The sequence below is a fragment of the Notolabrus celidotus genome, chromosome 5, assembly GCF_009762535.1.
Source record: "Notolabrus celidotus isolate fNotCel1 chromosome 5, fNotCel1.pri, whole genome shotgun sequence".
NCBI classification, from domain to species: domain Eukaryota; kingdom Metazoa; phylum Chordata; class Actinopteri; order Labriformes; family Labridae; genus Notolabrus; species Notolabrus celidotus.
The window spans coordinates 13,728,123-13,744,338 of record NC_048276.1 but is presented as its reverse complement, the minus strand read 5'-3'; the positions used below and the strand labels follow the sequence as shown (position 1 = coordinate 13,744,338).

General features: G+C 40.6%; 1 protein-coding gene across 1 annotated transcript in view; it reads left to right on the top strand.

Annotated features, from left to right (window-relative positions):
- mink1 (misshapen-like kinase 1) overlaps positions 1–15,998 on the top strand; it is a 43,760-nt gene extending 27,762 nt beyond the window's left edge. The window contains 19 exon segments of the mRNA XM_034683064.1: positions 1,769–1,805; positions 1,808–1,847; positions 1,958–2,065; positions 2,161–2,251; positions 3,039–3,190; positions 3,319–3,436; positions 5,942–6,058; positions 6,312–6,423; positions 6,735–6,884; positions 7,548–7,667; positions 7,670–7,690; positions 8,024–8,158; positions 8,293–8,393; positions 8,489–8,602; positions 8,604–8,639; positions 8,719–8,878; positions 10,154–10,281; positions 10,283–10,294; positions 10,400–15,998. Of these exon segments, the coding sequence (XP_034538955.1) occupies positions 1,769–1,805; positions 1,808–1,847; positions 1,958–2,065; positions 2,161–2,251; positions 3,039–3,190; positions 3,319–3,436; positions 5,942–6,058; positions 6,312–6,423; positions 6,735–6,884; positions 7,548–7,667; positions 7,670–7,690; positions 8,024–8,158; positions 8,293–8,393; positions 8,489–8,602; positions 8,604–8,639; positions 8,719–8,878; positions 10,154–10,281; positions 10,283–10,294; positions 10,400–10,483 (1,836 nt within the window). The 3' untranslated portion in view covers positions 10,484–15,998.
- Positions 15,999–16,216: the final 218 nt, after the last annotated feature.

Here is a 16,216-nt window from a genome sequence, read left to right as displayed (position 1 = left end):
GAGATTAAGTGTTCCCTTGTTTACTGAGAGACTTCTGTTTCTCCTCAAACATCATGTTAGCTTGATTATGGTTAGTAAACAAACATAAAACCACACGTTTCCTTACACAGTAGCTGGTTGATCATCTAGTTTGACTTACAGTTAGTGGTGGTTGAAATCATACCCTGTAATTACATGCTGACATTGAAGAAAAACTCATGTTAAAATGTATGCAAATACTCTCAAGGATTTTATACCCAACAAAATCCCCAGTGCATCTTCTTTTTGAAGTGTTGCATCAGATCACTAAACTCTGAAAATAGTATGGAAAAGCACCAAAGCTTATGAAAAATACAAATTTATAGTTTACTCTAGCTCCTTCAGGGGAAAAGTCCGACCTGTGTTCTGTTGACAGGGAGCTTCACACCACTGACCGTCCTGTGATTGACCGCGGACTGTCTAAAACATAGACGTACTCTCAGTGACTTAACCCATTGGTTTCTAATGTGTAGTTTTGAAGCCCAACAATGGAGGTCACCATGTTGGAAATGTTTACTCAAAAAACGCTCAAAAAACTTTTAACCTTAAAGGGATATTTCAGTTTTTTTGAAGTCGTATGAGAACTTTCTCCCCTTTCTTCTTCGGTATGTTGGGTCTGCATCTGGAGTTCTTCCTCTGTAAACTCTGGTTCATAGAGGTTTCCTCTTGTGTCCTCAGTAAACGGCATGTCATTGTTGCTGTCAGAATCACTCATTGTTGCAGTTTGTAGTTTTTGTTCCTAAAAGTGCAGGCAGATCCAAACAGCTGATCGGCGTGTATTCGTGCACATGCAGCGGAAGAACACCGGTCTGCGAGGTGCGTCTGTAAATAGTGCCAAAACAAAGGGGGTTTCTGACGGCAAACTGAATAGCTCCAACTTTTTCTACTTGTGCATGCATCTGCACCGTGATGAGTGCCTGGACCATATTTCTTAACTTAAGCGAAATTACGCGAAATAGGAGGCACCGTCCGCAGAGAATTGTAGCCTAGCTTGCCTGCCAGTCCTCTGGGAATTTTCTTATTAAAAGGGAAGAGCTCACCGGCACTCATTGTGGCTAGCAGGAGTACTAGTGTACTGTAACTCATACGACCCCACTTAAAAAAAACTGAAATATCCCTTTAATATCTTTAAAACTAATGAGTTATAAAAAACATCTACTCCCGTAGAAGTTAACCTTTCAGACCAAACTCATTTTTTTTTAACTCGGCTGTAAACATGTTTATTTTTGCTGTAAAGATCAGCCTTTTAGAATTGTTGTGTATCTGATGTCTGGGACTTTTGGGAGCAAGCCTTAAGAGGACACTTGAGGAACTGCAGTTTTTGACACTTCCACTTTGGCCTCATTAGTCAAGACTCAAGGTTGCCACTTGGGATTGACGCCAACAAAGTGATCAAATTAGTACAAAAATTTGAAAATACAGACAGAATACTCTCCAGATACAGACACCCCACACATGTTATGTGGATCATGAATGATACTTTTGAGGAAGCTTTTTGGGAAAAAATTGCCCTTCGTTACTTTTAACAGTGTGTCTGTGTGTAATGACCTTTACTGTACCAGCTCTGTGTGCAGGTTGGGAATCAAATGTATTGAATATAGTGTTTTATTTTTACCAGTAGTGTATGCAGTTCAAAATACTGCTACAGTGACAGCTATTTTATGTACACATTACACTGTACTGTGTGATGAAGTTACTTCATGGTTGATGTGAAATACTTTCAAATGTATGACTCTGATGTGTTCTTCAGATCCCTCAGAGGACAGCATCCATTGCCACAGCTCTCAACACAACCTTTCCTCTGGCATAAGGCATCCAGTCAGAGCCAGGTACTGAACACAGCCACAGTCCGATCAGATGTTCCTTAAATAAGTCCCTCTCAAATGTTGTTCGGTTTTAAATGACGACATGAGATAACTGATTTGTATCCTCCTGGCAGCAATCCAGATCTGAGCCGCAATGATCGCTGGGAGAGAGGAGACAGTATGAGCATCATATCCAATCTGCCCCAGACTGGCTCTCTGGAGAGGCACCGCATCCTTAGTGAGTCCCTCCCTCCCTGATGCTATTTCTCTGCAGACTGTCTTTGCTGTAAGTCACATTTCAGAGTTATAACTACACTCTACATTTTAACCCTCTCAGGCTCCTCCAAATGGATTCGCCGATTATCTCCCACGACAGTCGTCATAAGCCAGGGGAGTCTCGCACCTCCTCTCGCCCTGGGCGCCCTGCTGTGAGTTCCCTCCATCAAACAGATAATACACCGTCTGACTCTTCTATAACCCCTACTTATAAAACTATGTCTTCATCACTGAGGATGAGCATGCAACACATACTACAGCTCTGTTCTGACTCACTGTGCACATGCTCAGTTAGATCTTAAATGCACCTGCTCTGTAACTTGACCTATGGCACTCCAACTAAAGGTTTCCGCTACACCTGTCCTTTTGAATCACACTTATCAAACACAGCTCTGTTATTGTTTACCTTCATGTTTCTCCTCTTCTTAAATCTCCCTGTTTGTTGACTTTACCTTGAAAACACAGAGTTACAAGAGAGCAATAGGGGAGGTTAGTACCACTGTGTCTCTGTGTTTGCTCAGTGTACGCATGAGTTTGTATATGGATTCACTGGTTGCATCATAGAGTGAGTTGCATGCTCTACACAGTCTTGGTTAATTTGGTAATTGTGTTTTTGTTTTTGTACAAAATGTTGCTCTTTATTTAAAGTACATTGTGATGTGTTGAATGTGTTTTTGTTCGTGTATTGCGATCTCATCCTCAACACAGGCCTTGTAATCATTAATCAGATTCATCCTCGAAATCCTCAGACTCTGAGAGCACTGGGACTTAACTTCGGAGTGTTAACCTCCGATGCTGCCTGACCTCCAGCCCTGCTTGAATCATCTATGATATAACCGTTCACCGTTCTGTTCTGTTATTTACTTTCTTTAAACATGGGATCATGTTTGGAACCTTTTTGAAGTCATTCTTGACGTAATGGTGAAACTGTGTGCGCAGGACCACGGCCTCTTTGCCAAGGAGCGTGCTGAGGAGCAGCCGAGGCCCCCTGTCAAGGCCAATGATTACTCCTCCTCTTCAGAGAGCAGCGAGAGCAGCGAGGAGAGCGAGAGCGGGGAAGGTGTTGAAGAGGAAGAAAGCCCCACTGATCGGTAACACTAACCACTACAAACACAAACATTTAGGAATCAAAACTTCCATGTCGGCTTTTACTTTTGAATAAAGTTGTTAATTGGTCCTTTTAAAACTGTGATTATGTCGTCCCCTTTTTGGGTGTCAGTCACAGGGACGCAGACACAGACTCAGTCAACACCATGGTGGTTCATGAAGACGAAGGCGAGGTGGGTGAGGGAGAGCAGGCCGGAGGCTACGGGGATCAGACCATGCTGGTGCAGAGGGTGAGTCATCTGTATAACTGACGATGCTTAAAATGCATTGTGACTTGATGGGAAAAAGTCAACATGGCTTATACAAACTGCGTCTGTTTTGTCGTTTGATGTTGCATGAGTTTTTTTAAATGACATCTTCGGGGAGCATTTTTTCACACACCTTGATGCATGAACAACGAATAAGTCCTAAAATATGAACGCTGACTGTCAGATCTCAGCCCCTCAAAACCAAAGATAGTCTGTGTTCATTCAACGCTTTGCACCATTGTTCAACAAGCACTCTGGAAGAAATGAATCATAGGGTATGCAGACATACAATACAGTGCCAAGTGTGCTATCAATAGATGCTAATGCTTTGCAGCCACAGCTCCACTATCACACATCTGCTGCTGGTGATATAAAGACTTAGGATAAGGTAGTCCTGCTGGGTAGTTTAGGTTTTTCAACATTGAGTATGACAGAGTAACTGATCTTCTGTGCATGTTTATGTATCAGAATCGTGTGTACGGTGTATGTTTTTCTTTATTGTGTAGATTGTGTGATACCACTCCGTATAAGGTTGGTATAAATCTCTGAGATTTTTTGGAGCGATAGTGATATTATTCAGCGACAGACATGCAGGTGGCTGATGAGTTAGATGTGGGAAGTGTCACCCTCACTGAAGTGCAATAGTTTGATGTGTTTGTGTGTTTAAGAAGAAGAAGTGTAATTCTTCCAAGCTACAGTTACATCACTGAGCATCAGTGAAATATAAGATATGGAATAATAATTTGGCAGCTGTTCTGAATAACATGAAATAATATGCACACAAAGGGGAATTTAGATTCCTTCCACACACACAGTAAGCATGTAAAGATGTGTCTTTTAAAACAAACCTTTGCACCAGGCTCACTGACAGCAAACTCATTCAACTGCATTGCATAACAACAGTCAACAGTCAACAGTTTATGACACCCACTAGATTGGACAATTAATTTTTACTTCAGGCGGTCATGTTTCATTTGCAAATGAGATCCTTCCCATCTACCAGTGATGATGAGCACACTGCTGCTCCAGCTGAGACAAAATAAGGTTATAAATTATCTTCAGGAAACCTTGAGTTTCTGTAACATCATTACGAAATATAACTTAATGACCTTCTACAGTTTTCTTTTTTATGCAGATATGTGTCTGATGTATAAACTATTTCATGATCAGGCCCAACCACCACTTAAACAATGTGTGTTACTCTGCAGGAACAATCTTATGTAGACTAGGGCATCAGCAAGAGGAGACTGCTCAGCTAAACTTAGGAAGACTGCATTTGGACAGTCTGCATTCTCAGTCAGAGCAGCAGGAAAATGGAACTCAATTCCTCCCCACATTAGAGACTGTACAAGCTTCAGTGTTTTTAAAAGTACACTGAAATTATGACTCAAGGAAAAACAATCATGTGATCACTGAGTTAATCCTCTGAATGCATCAAACTAGAGACAATGAAATGTAATTTGAAATGTGTTGTTATTAGTGATGGACTGTGTTGAGTAGCCTATGTATTGTTTTAAATGCGTGTATGTTTTTATCATTTGTATTGTACATTCTTTTCCATCTTCCTGCCCAGGGACCACAGATGAAAATTAGCTTATTGATAACTCTGGCTTGACAGTTTTTGTTTTGCATGGCCCCTGTCAAATAAACTAATAAATAAAAGAATAAAATTAGAATCTTTGTTTGAGAACATCATCTATAATTGGCACACACAGTACATTACATAAAACTATTCTTTCTCTGGGTTTACATAAACCAAGAATGTACAATACAATACAACACAACACAAGCATCCCGTCTTTCAAGGGCAACCGTAGTTATTTAAAGAAAAAAAATCTACAGGTTAACCAAGAGTAGCAGTCAGTTGAAAAATAACCTTGAGACAAAGGATGTGTATTTCTTGCTCCATTTTTTTTACTTAAAGTTAAAAGAAAATTGTCCAACTTTTGCTTTTCTATTTGTTTATGAGGAACAAGATTGAAGCATCTGCTAATACGTGGTTGTACGCAGAGATTATAACAGAACTTGTTGAAAAGCAATCTTGAGTCATTGAGAATTATAGAGAAGCTCCCTTTCTTCACAGCTGAATGTTAAAAACAGTGACTTATGAAACAAAAAGACACCTTGATGACTCTGTCTGTGTAAAGAACAACTTAACGTTTACAGCATGTTCAGACAAGACTGCCACTTAACTGGATGTTGCTTTGGTGGGTAGACCAAATAGGTCAAATCCTAGAAATTGGTGTGGCAGTTTAGCCTGGATCCAAGTCTGTAATTGACGTTATGTAACTTCTGTGTGTGTGTGTGTGTGTGTGTGTGTGTGTGTGTGTGTGTGTGTGTGTGTGTGTGTGTGTGTGTGTGTGTGTGTGTGTGTGTGTGTGTGTCTGTGTGTCTGTGTGTCTGTGTGTCTGTGTGTGTGTCTGTGTCTGTGTGTGTGTGTGTGTGTGTGTCTGTGTCTGTGTCTGTGTTTTTTCTTCTACCTAAAAGACCCCAGAGAAACGGAGTCATAATGGGTACACTAACTTGCCAGATGTGGTCCAGCCCTCCCACTCCCCCACCGATTCAGCCTCTCACTCCTCTCCTGGGAAGGACTCTGTTTATGATGTGAGTTCAATGATGCTAAATATATCAGGCCTAAATTCCTGGTTTATTTCTGTATGTGTTTTCTGTCGTGCCATCACTCCGGTCAGGAGGTCCTCCCAAAACACATTCCATCTCATGACCATCAGTTCCAAATATTTTTCTTGCTCTGTTCTCTTGAGAAATTTAACTTAAAAGTGTAGTTTTGCAGAATCTCAACCAACACAATGTTGATTTAAAACAATTTGCAACTCACACGCCCTCTCTGCTGCTGCAGTATCAATCCAGAGGTTTGGTGAAAGCATCTGGAAAGTCCTCCTTCACCACCTTTGTGGACTTGGGCATGTACCAGTCACCAGGAAGTACAGGGGATAACATGTCCATCACTGGTGAGTCTGATGCTTTTCAGCAGCACATCTAGTTAAAAAACAGACAAGGAACCTTCAGCTCATCACAAAGCTACATTATGACTACATCAACCTTTGACTTATTTTTTGTACAATAAATATCTTGGAAAATGAAATAAAGCAGAGTTCAGAAAAGATTAAGAGACTTTTTATTACATTTCAACATAAATGAAAGTAACTTTTTTATTTACCCGTAATTCTCATTATAAGGATGAATAAGAAATCCTTTTGCAGCTCCAAATCTTGCCCTGGTTTGTGTGTAAAGCCACTTCCAACACTGTGTGAATATACAGGCTCTAGGTTTGAGCAGCTGAAGATGGAGGTGAGGAAAGGCTCCATGGTGAATGTCAATCCCACCAACACACGCCCCCCCAATGACACGCCTGAGATCCGCAAGTACAAGAAGAGGTTCAACTCTGAGATCCTGTGTGCCGCGCTCTGGGGTGAGAGCACATATAACAGATTTTATGACTGATTTAAGATTAAACACCAACAGGATTATTATTAAAAAATGTGTTACTACAAATATGATTACATCTGGATGAAGAATGCAAAGGAATCAGGTGGGTAATTCATGCTGTTTAACCCTTTTTTTCCTCTCTTAGTATCCTGACTAAGAACCTTTATTTCAGCTTCAGCATGGACAAAAGCAAAAATTAGATTTCAGGCCATTACTTATCTAAAAGTGACAACTCTTCCCCGGAGAACACCATGTTTCTTCTTTCATTACGAAATCAATTTTTCTCAAATCAATTTCATTCTGCAGACACTTTTGCTAACATCACACACTTTATTTGGTTAACTGTGTGTGTGATTCTCATGAGTATTTATGACCTTCCATGTCTCTTTTTCTGGCTGGCATCATGCGTAGTTCCATTAATAATCCATTAAAGCTCCTTTCCCCCTGTAACAAAATGACAAAGCAGTAGGATCCCTGCAGGTTTTGATGGGAAGTCATGATTGAAAATGAAAGCATAAGAAAAGTCACATAATGGCTACCACACAAGTCCATTTAGCAAAGCATATGTGTAGCTTTAGAGGAATTATCCTTTCAGTCACTTTCTACAAAATAAAAGGCAATTACTTTGTGCACGTGTCTGTCCTAGGTGTGAACCTGTTGGTGGGCACAGAGAACGGTTTGAAGCTGCTGGACCGCAGTGGTCAGGGCAAGGTTTATCCCCTCATCAACTCTCGCAGGTTCCAACAGATGGACGTCCTGGAGGGCCTCACCTGCTCATCACAATATCAGGTCATTACTGCTGCTCATCGCCAGTCTGCTCATACCACAGTCGGTTAAAGCTGTTTGTGCTTTTGGCAAAGGACTACAATCTTTAATAGGATGCCAAACACAAGATTCCCGAATTGTGCTAATGGCTTTGTGTGTTGAGACTTTGCACTTTATGATTATGGGTAATTTATCTCTGTGCAAAACTTTTTTCTCTTTATATGTATAATATATGCTATTATTTCTACCACATTAGTTTTGTTTTGGAGCTATGTAAATTAAAGAGGATTGACACATTTATCTTAAAGGAAGCAACTCCATTTTTCAACTAATCGATGTCCCTCTGTGCCTATGAAGGCAAGAAAAACAAGGTGCGTGTCTACTACCTGGCCTGGCTGAGGAACAAGATCCTCCACAATGACCCTGAAGTGGAGAAGAAGCAAGGCTGGACCACTGTGGGGGAGATGGAGGGTTGCGTGCACTACAAAGTGGGTGAGTGACAGAGGATGGCGGTTATATAACGGCTGTCTATTCACTCCTGACGGAACCTCATAAGTGCATCTGGCAGAGTGAATTATTCATTACCAGTTTCTGATGTCGGACGGCCTTGTGGTTGTTCTGTCTAGTGAAATATGAGAGGATAAAGTTCCTGGTGATTGCTTTGAAGAATGCAGTGGAGGTGTATGCTTGGGCGCCCAAACCTTATCACAAATTCATGGCCTTCAAGGTAAGTCTCCTCTTACGTTTGAGCGGGATTAGTTACGCCAGGTAAATCAACTGGAAGAGTGTTCAAGTTTGACACTTACTTTCTACTCCACCCAGTCTTTTGCAGACCTGCCACACAGACCTGTTCTGGTGGACCTGACAGTGGAGGAGGGTCAGAGGTTGAAGGTCATCTATGGTTCCTGTGCCGGCTTTCATGCCATCGATGTGGACTTCTGGGAACAACTATGATATTTACATCCCTGTTCATGTAAGTCATGCAGACAGCAGTGTTTTAGGAAGCTGTCAAACCTTCAGGAGTTCATCCCTTTTGTTTGATTCTCCAACAGATCCAGAGCCAAGTGACTCCACACGCAATAGTCTTCCTGCCCAGCTCAGACGGCATGGAGATGCTGCTCTGCTACGAAGACGAGGGCGTCTATGTCAACACCTACGGACGAATCATCAAGGATGTGGTCCTGCAGTGGGGAGAGATGCCCACTTCTGTTGGTATGAGTCAACGCTGTACACTTGATTTGACACAGAACAGAGTGCATCATTTGTAACCAGCTGTGATCCCAGTCTGTGAAAAGGCAATAATAAAAAAACAAAGAAAATACAGAAGTGCCAAAAAAGAAAAACAGTTTCTTTTTGATGGCCAGTGAGTGAGGTTAACAATATTGGACACAAAGAGAAGTGGGACAGGATGAGATCAGTGACGAGATGAACATTTGTGTCAGTTGATTCTTTATCTCTGTGAATATTTTCTTCATTAGGTTTGTTCTCCATGGCTAGTTGCTGGTCCTTTTGGAGAACAGAGGGATAGTTATTCTCTTAACAATGGTCCTGTGTAGAGTCACACAAATGACAGAGCATGGCTTACTTGTGGTTGTGGCCACCCAGGCCCAGTTGTTCAACAGTAGTGTAGCTAGATTGCAAACTGTCAGATTGGTTCAAATCTTGAGGACTGGGTTGTTCAAATGAAAAAAAGATAAACTAATCTGATTAGATAAGCATTGGACTGGTAACCCAGTCTTGGTTTTTATCTGGTTAAAACCTCCAGGTTGTGTTGTTCAAAGCTTTTGAGGAAGGTCTGGATAACTTTTGATCTGGATGTCTTGAAACCTGAATTATCATGATCTGAGCAGAGGGCTGGTTTCAGGTTGGATTGCATGTACAAAATGAGATGACATTTTAAGAAGGTCAAAAACATGCACATTATACTTTACACTCAAGACTTCAAGATAACAGATTCTATGCCTGTTTTATGTTTTCTTTGTAAAATCTTCTTGAAAAGCAAAAATTAAGAACACAGAGCTATCTACAACAGAATCAGTGGTCAGAACTAAGGGAACTAGAAGTGCTTTGGCACGACTTTGTAGTCTAGCAACAGTAAGCGCCAGTGAAAAGCATCTGAATCAAGCTTGGGGTGCTGTCAGACGAAAAAAAACACTCTCTAAGGACACAGGCCCTTAAAATGAACCAGTGATGTCCCAATGGCTGCATCTATTTTATTATGCTTATACTGTCTATTTTAAACAGAATCAGTGGTCAGTACTAAGGGAAGTGGGAGTGCTTTGAGAAGACTTGGTAATCTAGCAACTGTAAGCACCAGTGAAAAGCACTCTGAATCAAGCTTGTGGGCGCTGTCGGACCAAAAACACTATCAGTGGACACAGGCCCTTAAAATGAGGCAGTGGGTGATGTCACCATGGCTGCATCCAGATTTCACGCTCTTTCTGTGTTAAATCAGCCACCCTACTAAAATTTTATTTTGCCTTGCAGCTCATATCTGTTCAAATCAGATCATGGGATGGGGAGAAAAAGCCATTGAGATTCGGTCTGTGGAGACCGGTCACTTGGATGGAGTCTTCATGCACAAAAGAGCTCAGAGGCTGAAGTTCCTTTGTGAGGAGAAATGACAAGGTAAGATGAATAAGTACAGGGGCAGTGGTAGTAAGATTGTAACAGCAGCTGAATTTCAAGATGTTGCTGACACTCTTTGTCCCGTGTGTCTGTGCTGGGCTGCAGGTGTTCTTCGCATCAGTGCGGTCTGGAGGCAGCAGCCAGGTTTACTTCATGACCCTGAACAGAAATTGCATCATGAACTGGTGAAAGGATCAGCTGCTCTGGTCAGTGTGTGGAACCCAGCAGGGGTTTGGAGAAGGAAGTGCATCTTCAAAAAAATCTGACAAACGCATGCACACAAAATGTGAACACCTCTCTATTTTCTCTCCAGCTCGCTCTACTCACGCACTCATTCTCCGAAGACACGCAGACACACAAACTCTCATAGACAGGCACACAAAAACAATCTGAGTCCATTCCAGCCTACATTCCTTAAGACACAGTTTTCTACCAAGGCTCCCTGATAACATTCTCCCTATAGCATCATGGAAAATCTCACATGAGCTTCAAATGTTAATACCATCTATTCATTTGTAATGGATATATTCTCGTCTTGATTTACTTTAGTTGGTGAACCTGTGTTCAGTTGTGATTTAGTTCCTAATTGTGAAGTATGTTTGAAAACATTCCTTGATGGTTCTTCAGTTAATTTTGAGGAAGGCATTATTTACCCTTACTGTATGTCCAAATGAAGCTGTAAATAGGTAGCACTTACACTCATACCTAATCATTTGCAGGCCTCCTACATAGCCTGCATTCAGTGTGGACTTCAAATAATAACATGCTGGAACATCCATCTGCAGTGACTCGTGGACCCCCAAAGATTTGGGCTATTACAATTTAATGGAGGCTTAAAGGAAGGATTTAGTACATAATATGACAAAGGGACATTGAAGTCAGGAAGAAGTAGCTTGTTTGATTATTGTTAGATTATATAGTAGACTGTAACCTGAAGTCCTGCTTTTGCTAACTGTTTCTAAATGAAAAAATGATGTTGCATCTCTAAATCATGGCACGAACGCCTTGAATGCTTCAGAAGTGAAAAACACGTCAGTTTGGATAAAAATCTGAAGCCTCAGAAAAGTGCAGCACTGCAGAATCCTTGCTGTGAAATCTCCTGCTTTGCCTTTTTTCTATGGTTTAGATAAAGACATCCGTTTATTCGACTCATCGGGCTTGTATCTAAACTTTCTGTTTTCATACATCTACAAAATACAAAATTTGATATTTATATGTAGTAATTCTGTATTGGTATTAGCCTACTGGTATTCTTAATTTTACTGTAATTATATTGCCATTATATTGCAATATATGCTATTCTTGTGGAGTCTTTGTTTGAAGAGGGGAGTTCATGTGTTTGGCGTGGTAGATTTAGGGAGTGAGGATGTTGGAGAGACATGAAAGGAGGGCGTCACTGAGACTACAGAGATCACATTTTCAATGTCCTTTCACTCTGCTACCACAGTGATCTATTCTGCTGTATTATATTTCGGTTCTGCAACTATTTTGTGGATCTTTCTGTGAGAACAGTTTGCCCAGGGGATCTCAGTAGGACAGGTCAGGGGTGGTACCGGTCATATTTGTTTGAGGACAGAGGAAAGATATAACCTAGAGTGACCTCTGTGATACAACAGAGGACACCGGGTCATCCGGCACTTTGGAGAACGCAGCTGGAGACTGAACATATTTTATATCCGTACTTCTGCCAAGTTCACAGAATATTTTGCAACAGGAAGAATCAAGGCCCGAAGAAGATTAGAGCTTATTGACAACTGCAGGGAAGTGAGAAGTTCTTCCGATGATCACTAACCAAGGAGCTTTTCTATGAAGGAAAATGATCCTAAACGTCAGCCCATTTTATTTATATTATAAAACATCTTAACTTTAAATGTTTACTCCCTGCTTTGTTTTGGCAGCTGCCCAAAGATGACACCGTTTGCCCCCATATGCTGTGCAGTACGGTAGAAGTGCCAGGCAGCGTAATGAGGAAGTAACTCTGTGATTTTGTGTCAGCAGTGGGTAGTTCCACACATGAATTAGGCTTTTTGTTCTGTGATTCACAACAACAAGCTGCCTCAGCACTTTGGTATTAACAGGTGGGCATTTAGAAGTCTAGAAGATTTATGACACATCTTATCAGCTTGTAGTTGTTGGCACAACATCTTCTTATTTCCGCATGTGAGTTCATCTGCTCATAAAGGCTGACGTGTGGATGCTTAAAGAGTGCAGCTGACCTATCTTCAGAGCTTTTGGATCCTATGAGAGGAATCTTGGTCAGTGATCAATGGGGGAATCTTCTTAAAGTTGAGCTTTATGCTAAAGAGTAATTTATATGGTCACAGAAAGCTATACAGATCGCAGCATATGGTCAGGGCGGATGACATTTAATCAAAGATTATAAATAGATGGTTGGATTTTATGGCGGAGATAAAACTGTAAACATACATGTACAAATATATCTGGAGCAGACACTTTGGTGTGCATGTGAGCCATTGAAATAGAGTATTATAGTACTGTATCAATGTGTTTTCCCCTTTTAGCGAATGTGTTTTTACTCTTTAATATGTTATGTGCCATGACCTACATGTGATATGTTCAAGATACAATCCACCAGGAGCTCTGGCACTCATGCTTTTTATGGTTAACCATCATTTATATTAATCTGTTTACAGTTTAAGCAGTGCCTTGGAGCTGGAAAGGTTAAGGATTGGTTATGAGCCCCCTTCCCTGTCGTCTCTTACTTGAAATGTCATAAAGAAGAGACACTACTGTATCTGCTCCCTCGTAAAGATTGACGCCCTGTGCCAGTTAAGTGCACTTGAGTCGAATCCACAATAACGTGGAGACGGACTTGGAATGCTTTTTGGCACCCCATATATCTAATAAAGCAAAACTGATCAAAGCAGATAATCCATTCAGTTAATTGCAATAATAAATAATTTATCACAATTAATCAGTGTCTCATGTAAAGGATCTACTCGCAGCGGGAGCTGGCATAGAGTCAAGCCATACGTACGAATGTGTCTATAGGTGAACTTAGTACTCGTGATGTCCGCTCAGAAACTGTAGGTTTGTGCATCAAAAAGCTGAGAACAGCGCTTGTTCTTTAAACATGTTGATTGTGTAATCTCGTTGTAGGGACAATTAGCTTGATATATTCTGAGAAGCTATTTTATAAAATATGTAAATTAGTCTATATTGCGAATAAAAGTGAATGTATATCTATAAGACAGATTTGTATTATATAAAAACGTGTATCGCTCGATTAATCAAAGCACAATGTATTTTAGAGCAGAGAGATCAAAGCTATAAGTGAGACAAAGAGAGAGATGGAGGGTTTTTCTCCCATCATTCATTCAGCTGTCGTCAATCTCTTCAGTAGATAAACAGTGAGTAGTTGATCATAAAGAGACAGCTGTCTGTATGTCAAACTGCATTTCTCAGAGAAGTGATATCTGAAGGGTCAGCTGTGGCACTCGTGTTTGATTCTGTGGTTGACGGGCTGTTAATACGCTCGGTTTTGGACACGGATCACCACAACGGGTGGAGCAGAGGTGATTCGAGGGGACAGTAGCCCTTGTTGTGAGGTCATTGGCTCTTGGCATTGAGATTGTATCACAATGTCGGCATTTAGTGAGTGAAAAGTGCACACGCAGATAAAGACAAATGCTAGTATAGATTTGACAAATCCCTTTGCCTCACGTTTCAATCTCACAGATAAATCACTGCATTTCTACACATAGTCTTTGTAATGGACTGTTTTTAAAAACAACACTATCAACATTGGCGCTGTATTTTTTAATCATTTTGTTTGTTTTCTTTACAAAGATTTGATGCCTACATTACCCAGAATACAACTGGACTACTACTACTACTCATGCGGTGACTACAAGCTGCTCACATAGCCTTGTCCTAATTATTGCTTGCTTAGATGAAGATTGGGCAAAAGAAGTCAGCCAAGCTCACTTCTGTCTCGCTCCAACACCCCTGTTTCTATTTTTCTTTTTTTTTTTTCTTTTTCAAGTGACATCACTTGAGCCAATTTATCAGTTCGTGTTGCTCCCTCAAAGTCCACAAAGTGCTTTATCCATCTGCACATGTACAGACGTACTCCCCTGTAACCAGACTTGTATGTGAAAAGTAGTGCACAAACTGTAACATTTACAAGAAGTAGTCACTTTATTTTGACCTCAGCTGAGGTAATGCAAGCAAAAGAAAAATAGGAATCGAATGCATTTAATCATCTTTATTGTCTTAACTTTTTTCCTCTATAAAGAGAGAACAATGAGTGATTCAAAAACAGTCAGGGACATTTCAAAAAGACCCTCTTAATTGTTAAAAATAGGGATGCACCAATCCTACTTTTTAGATACCGATATCGATACCTGGGCTTTGGTATCTGCCGATACCGATACTAGCCGAATCCGTCAAAACATTACCGCTGCACATGTTGCAAGTTTCCGGCGGAGTTGTTAGCAAAAGAAGCGTGACATCCACCTAAACTGCAGAGCTCTGTAGTTATCTTCCATAATGATCTACCGGGCAAAAAAGCACAGACCGGCTGGTGCTGATGACGTAGGAGATGCACATGGCTGTAGTGAACACAGAAATGCATAGAACTAAGATGAATAGATCTGCCATATGGATTGGAACTATATATCGGCCCCTTGTCACCGATATCCGATCTAGCTTTTTGAGTCCGATCTGCCTGATATCAGGATCGGATCGGTGCATCCCTAGTTAAAAATTGGCTCAAACTAGCTGTGGCTTTAAACAAAGCTAATGCCTTTAATGTGGTTAACAACTGCTTATAGTTATCAGAGTTAACACTTAACTGAGGCAGTCACCTACAAATAATACACCTGTTGTTTAACTTCATGCACCATTATTCCAATCATGCGTTGTTGTTGTTTTTACTCAGCTGAGTATTATTCTGGTTATTAATTTCCCTGAAAGCACCTTAAGATTTCAAAGTGCTATTTCATCATGTGCCAAGAGCCGTTAAATGACCTGAACCTCACAATGCATTATTTTAGCGACCTTCTGTGTCAGTCTGATATGAGCAGACCTGACATTTCTTTAAAAAGAGCAATATAGGCATTTAAACTAATCCAAGCAGTGGCCGTTCATCTCAGTGGAAGTGGATCTTCAGTGGCTTTAGGCAGACTGAATGTAGGTTGGTTTGTGTGTCGCTTTATTACAGAAGTCCTTCTGTAATTACTTTTGTTTGTAATCTAAGAAATAACTTGCTCCTCTCTGACAGTCTAAAATAGTCACCTGTTTGGATGCGTGTTCTTGTTTAGCTGTGATAGCATCCCACAACCTGCCTTTATGAACTCTTAAGTATCGCTAAAAGAATGGTGAATAATATCCTGACGAGACTCTCCTCTCTCCAAGCTTTTATGTCTAATTAATAACGTATGAGTGGATTAGCAGCTGTAGCTGAGAGTGAGGCAGATCAAACTTGGCAAGCTCTAAAACGACATGGATCTTTGGACAGAACTACAATATCTGCTCTTCTTTTTCAATAACTTCTTTTTTTTAAGACGGTAAACATCTTTGCAATGTTTTAGTGTGTGTGCGCGCGTCTGTGTTACTTGTGAGAGGTTAACTCGAGATTGTATTTCATAGACTGATAAACTTTAAACTTTCAAAAGATTGTGTTGAATGAATTCATGTCTTAATACAGAATTGTTTGAAAAATAAAAATACCTTGATCTCATTCTGGTCTTGTTTGTCGTGTCTTCTTTCTGCATTCACTTCAATAACCCATACTGTCAATATGTAACCCCTCTCAGCCCCTGAACCTGTTATAGTTTATGGATATGTTCTCAGGCTGAAGTTTGACAGAGATGTGCTGGGATAAAGATAATGTATGTTCCATTTATCCCAACCTGGCAGGTGTAACACAAGTATAAACACAGTGAGGAACTTAAAACA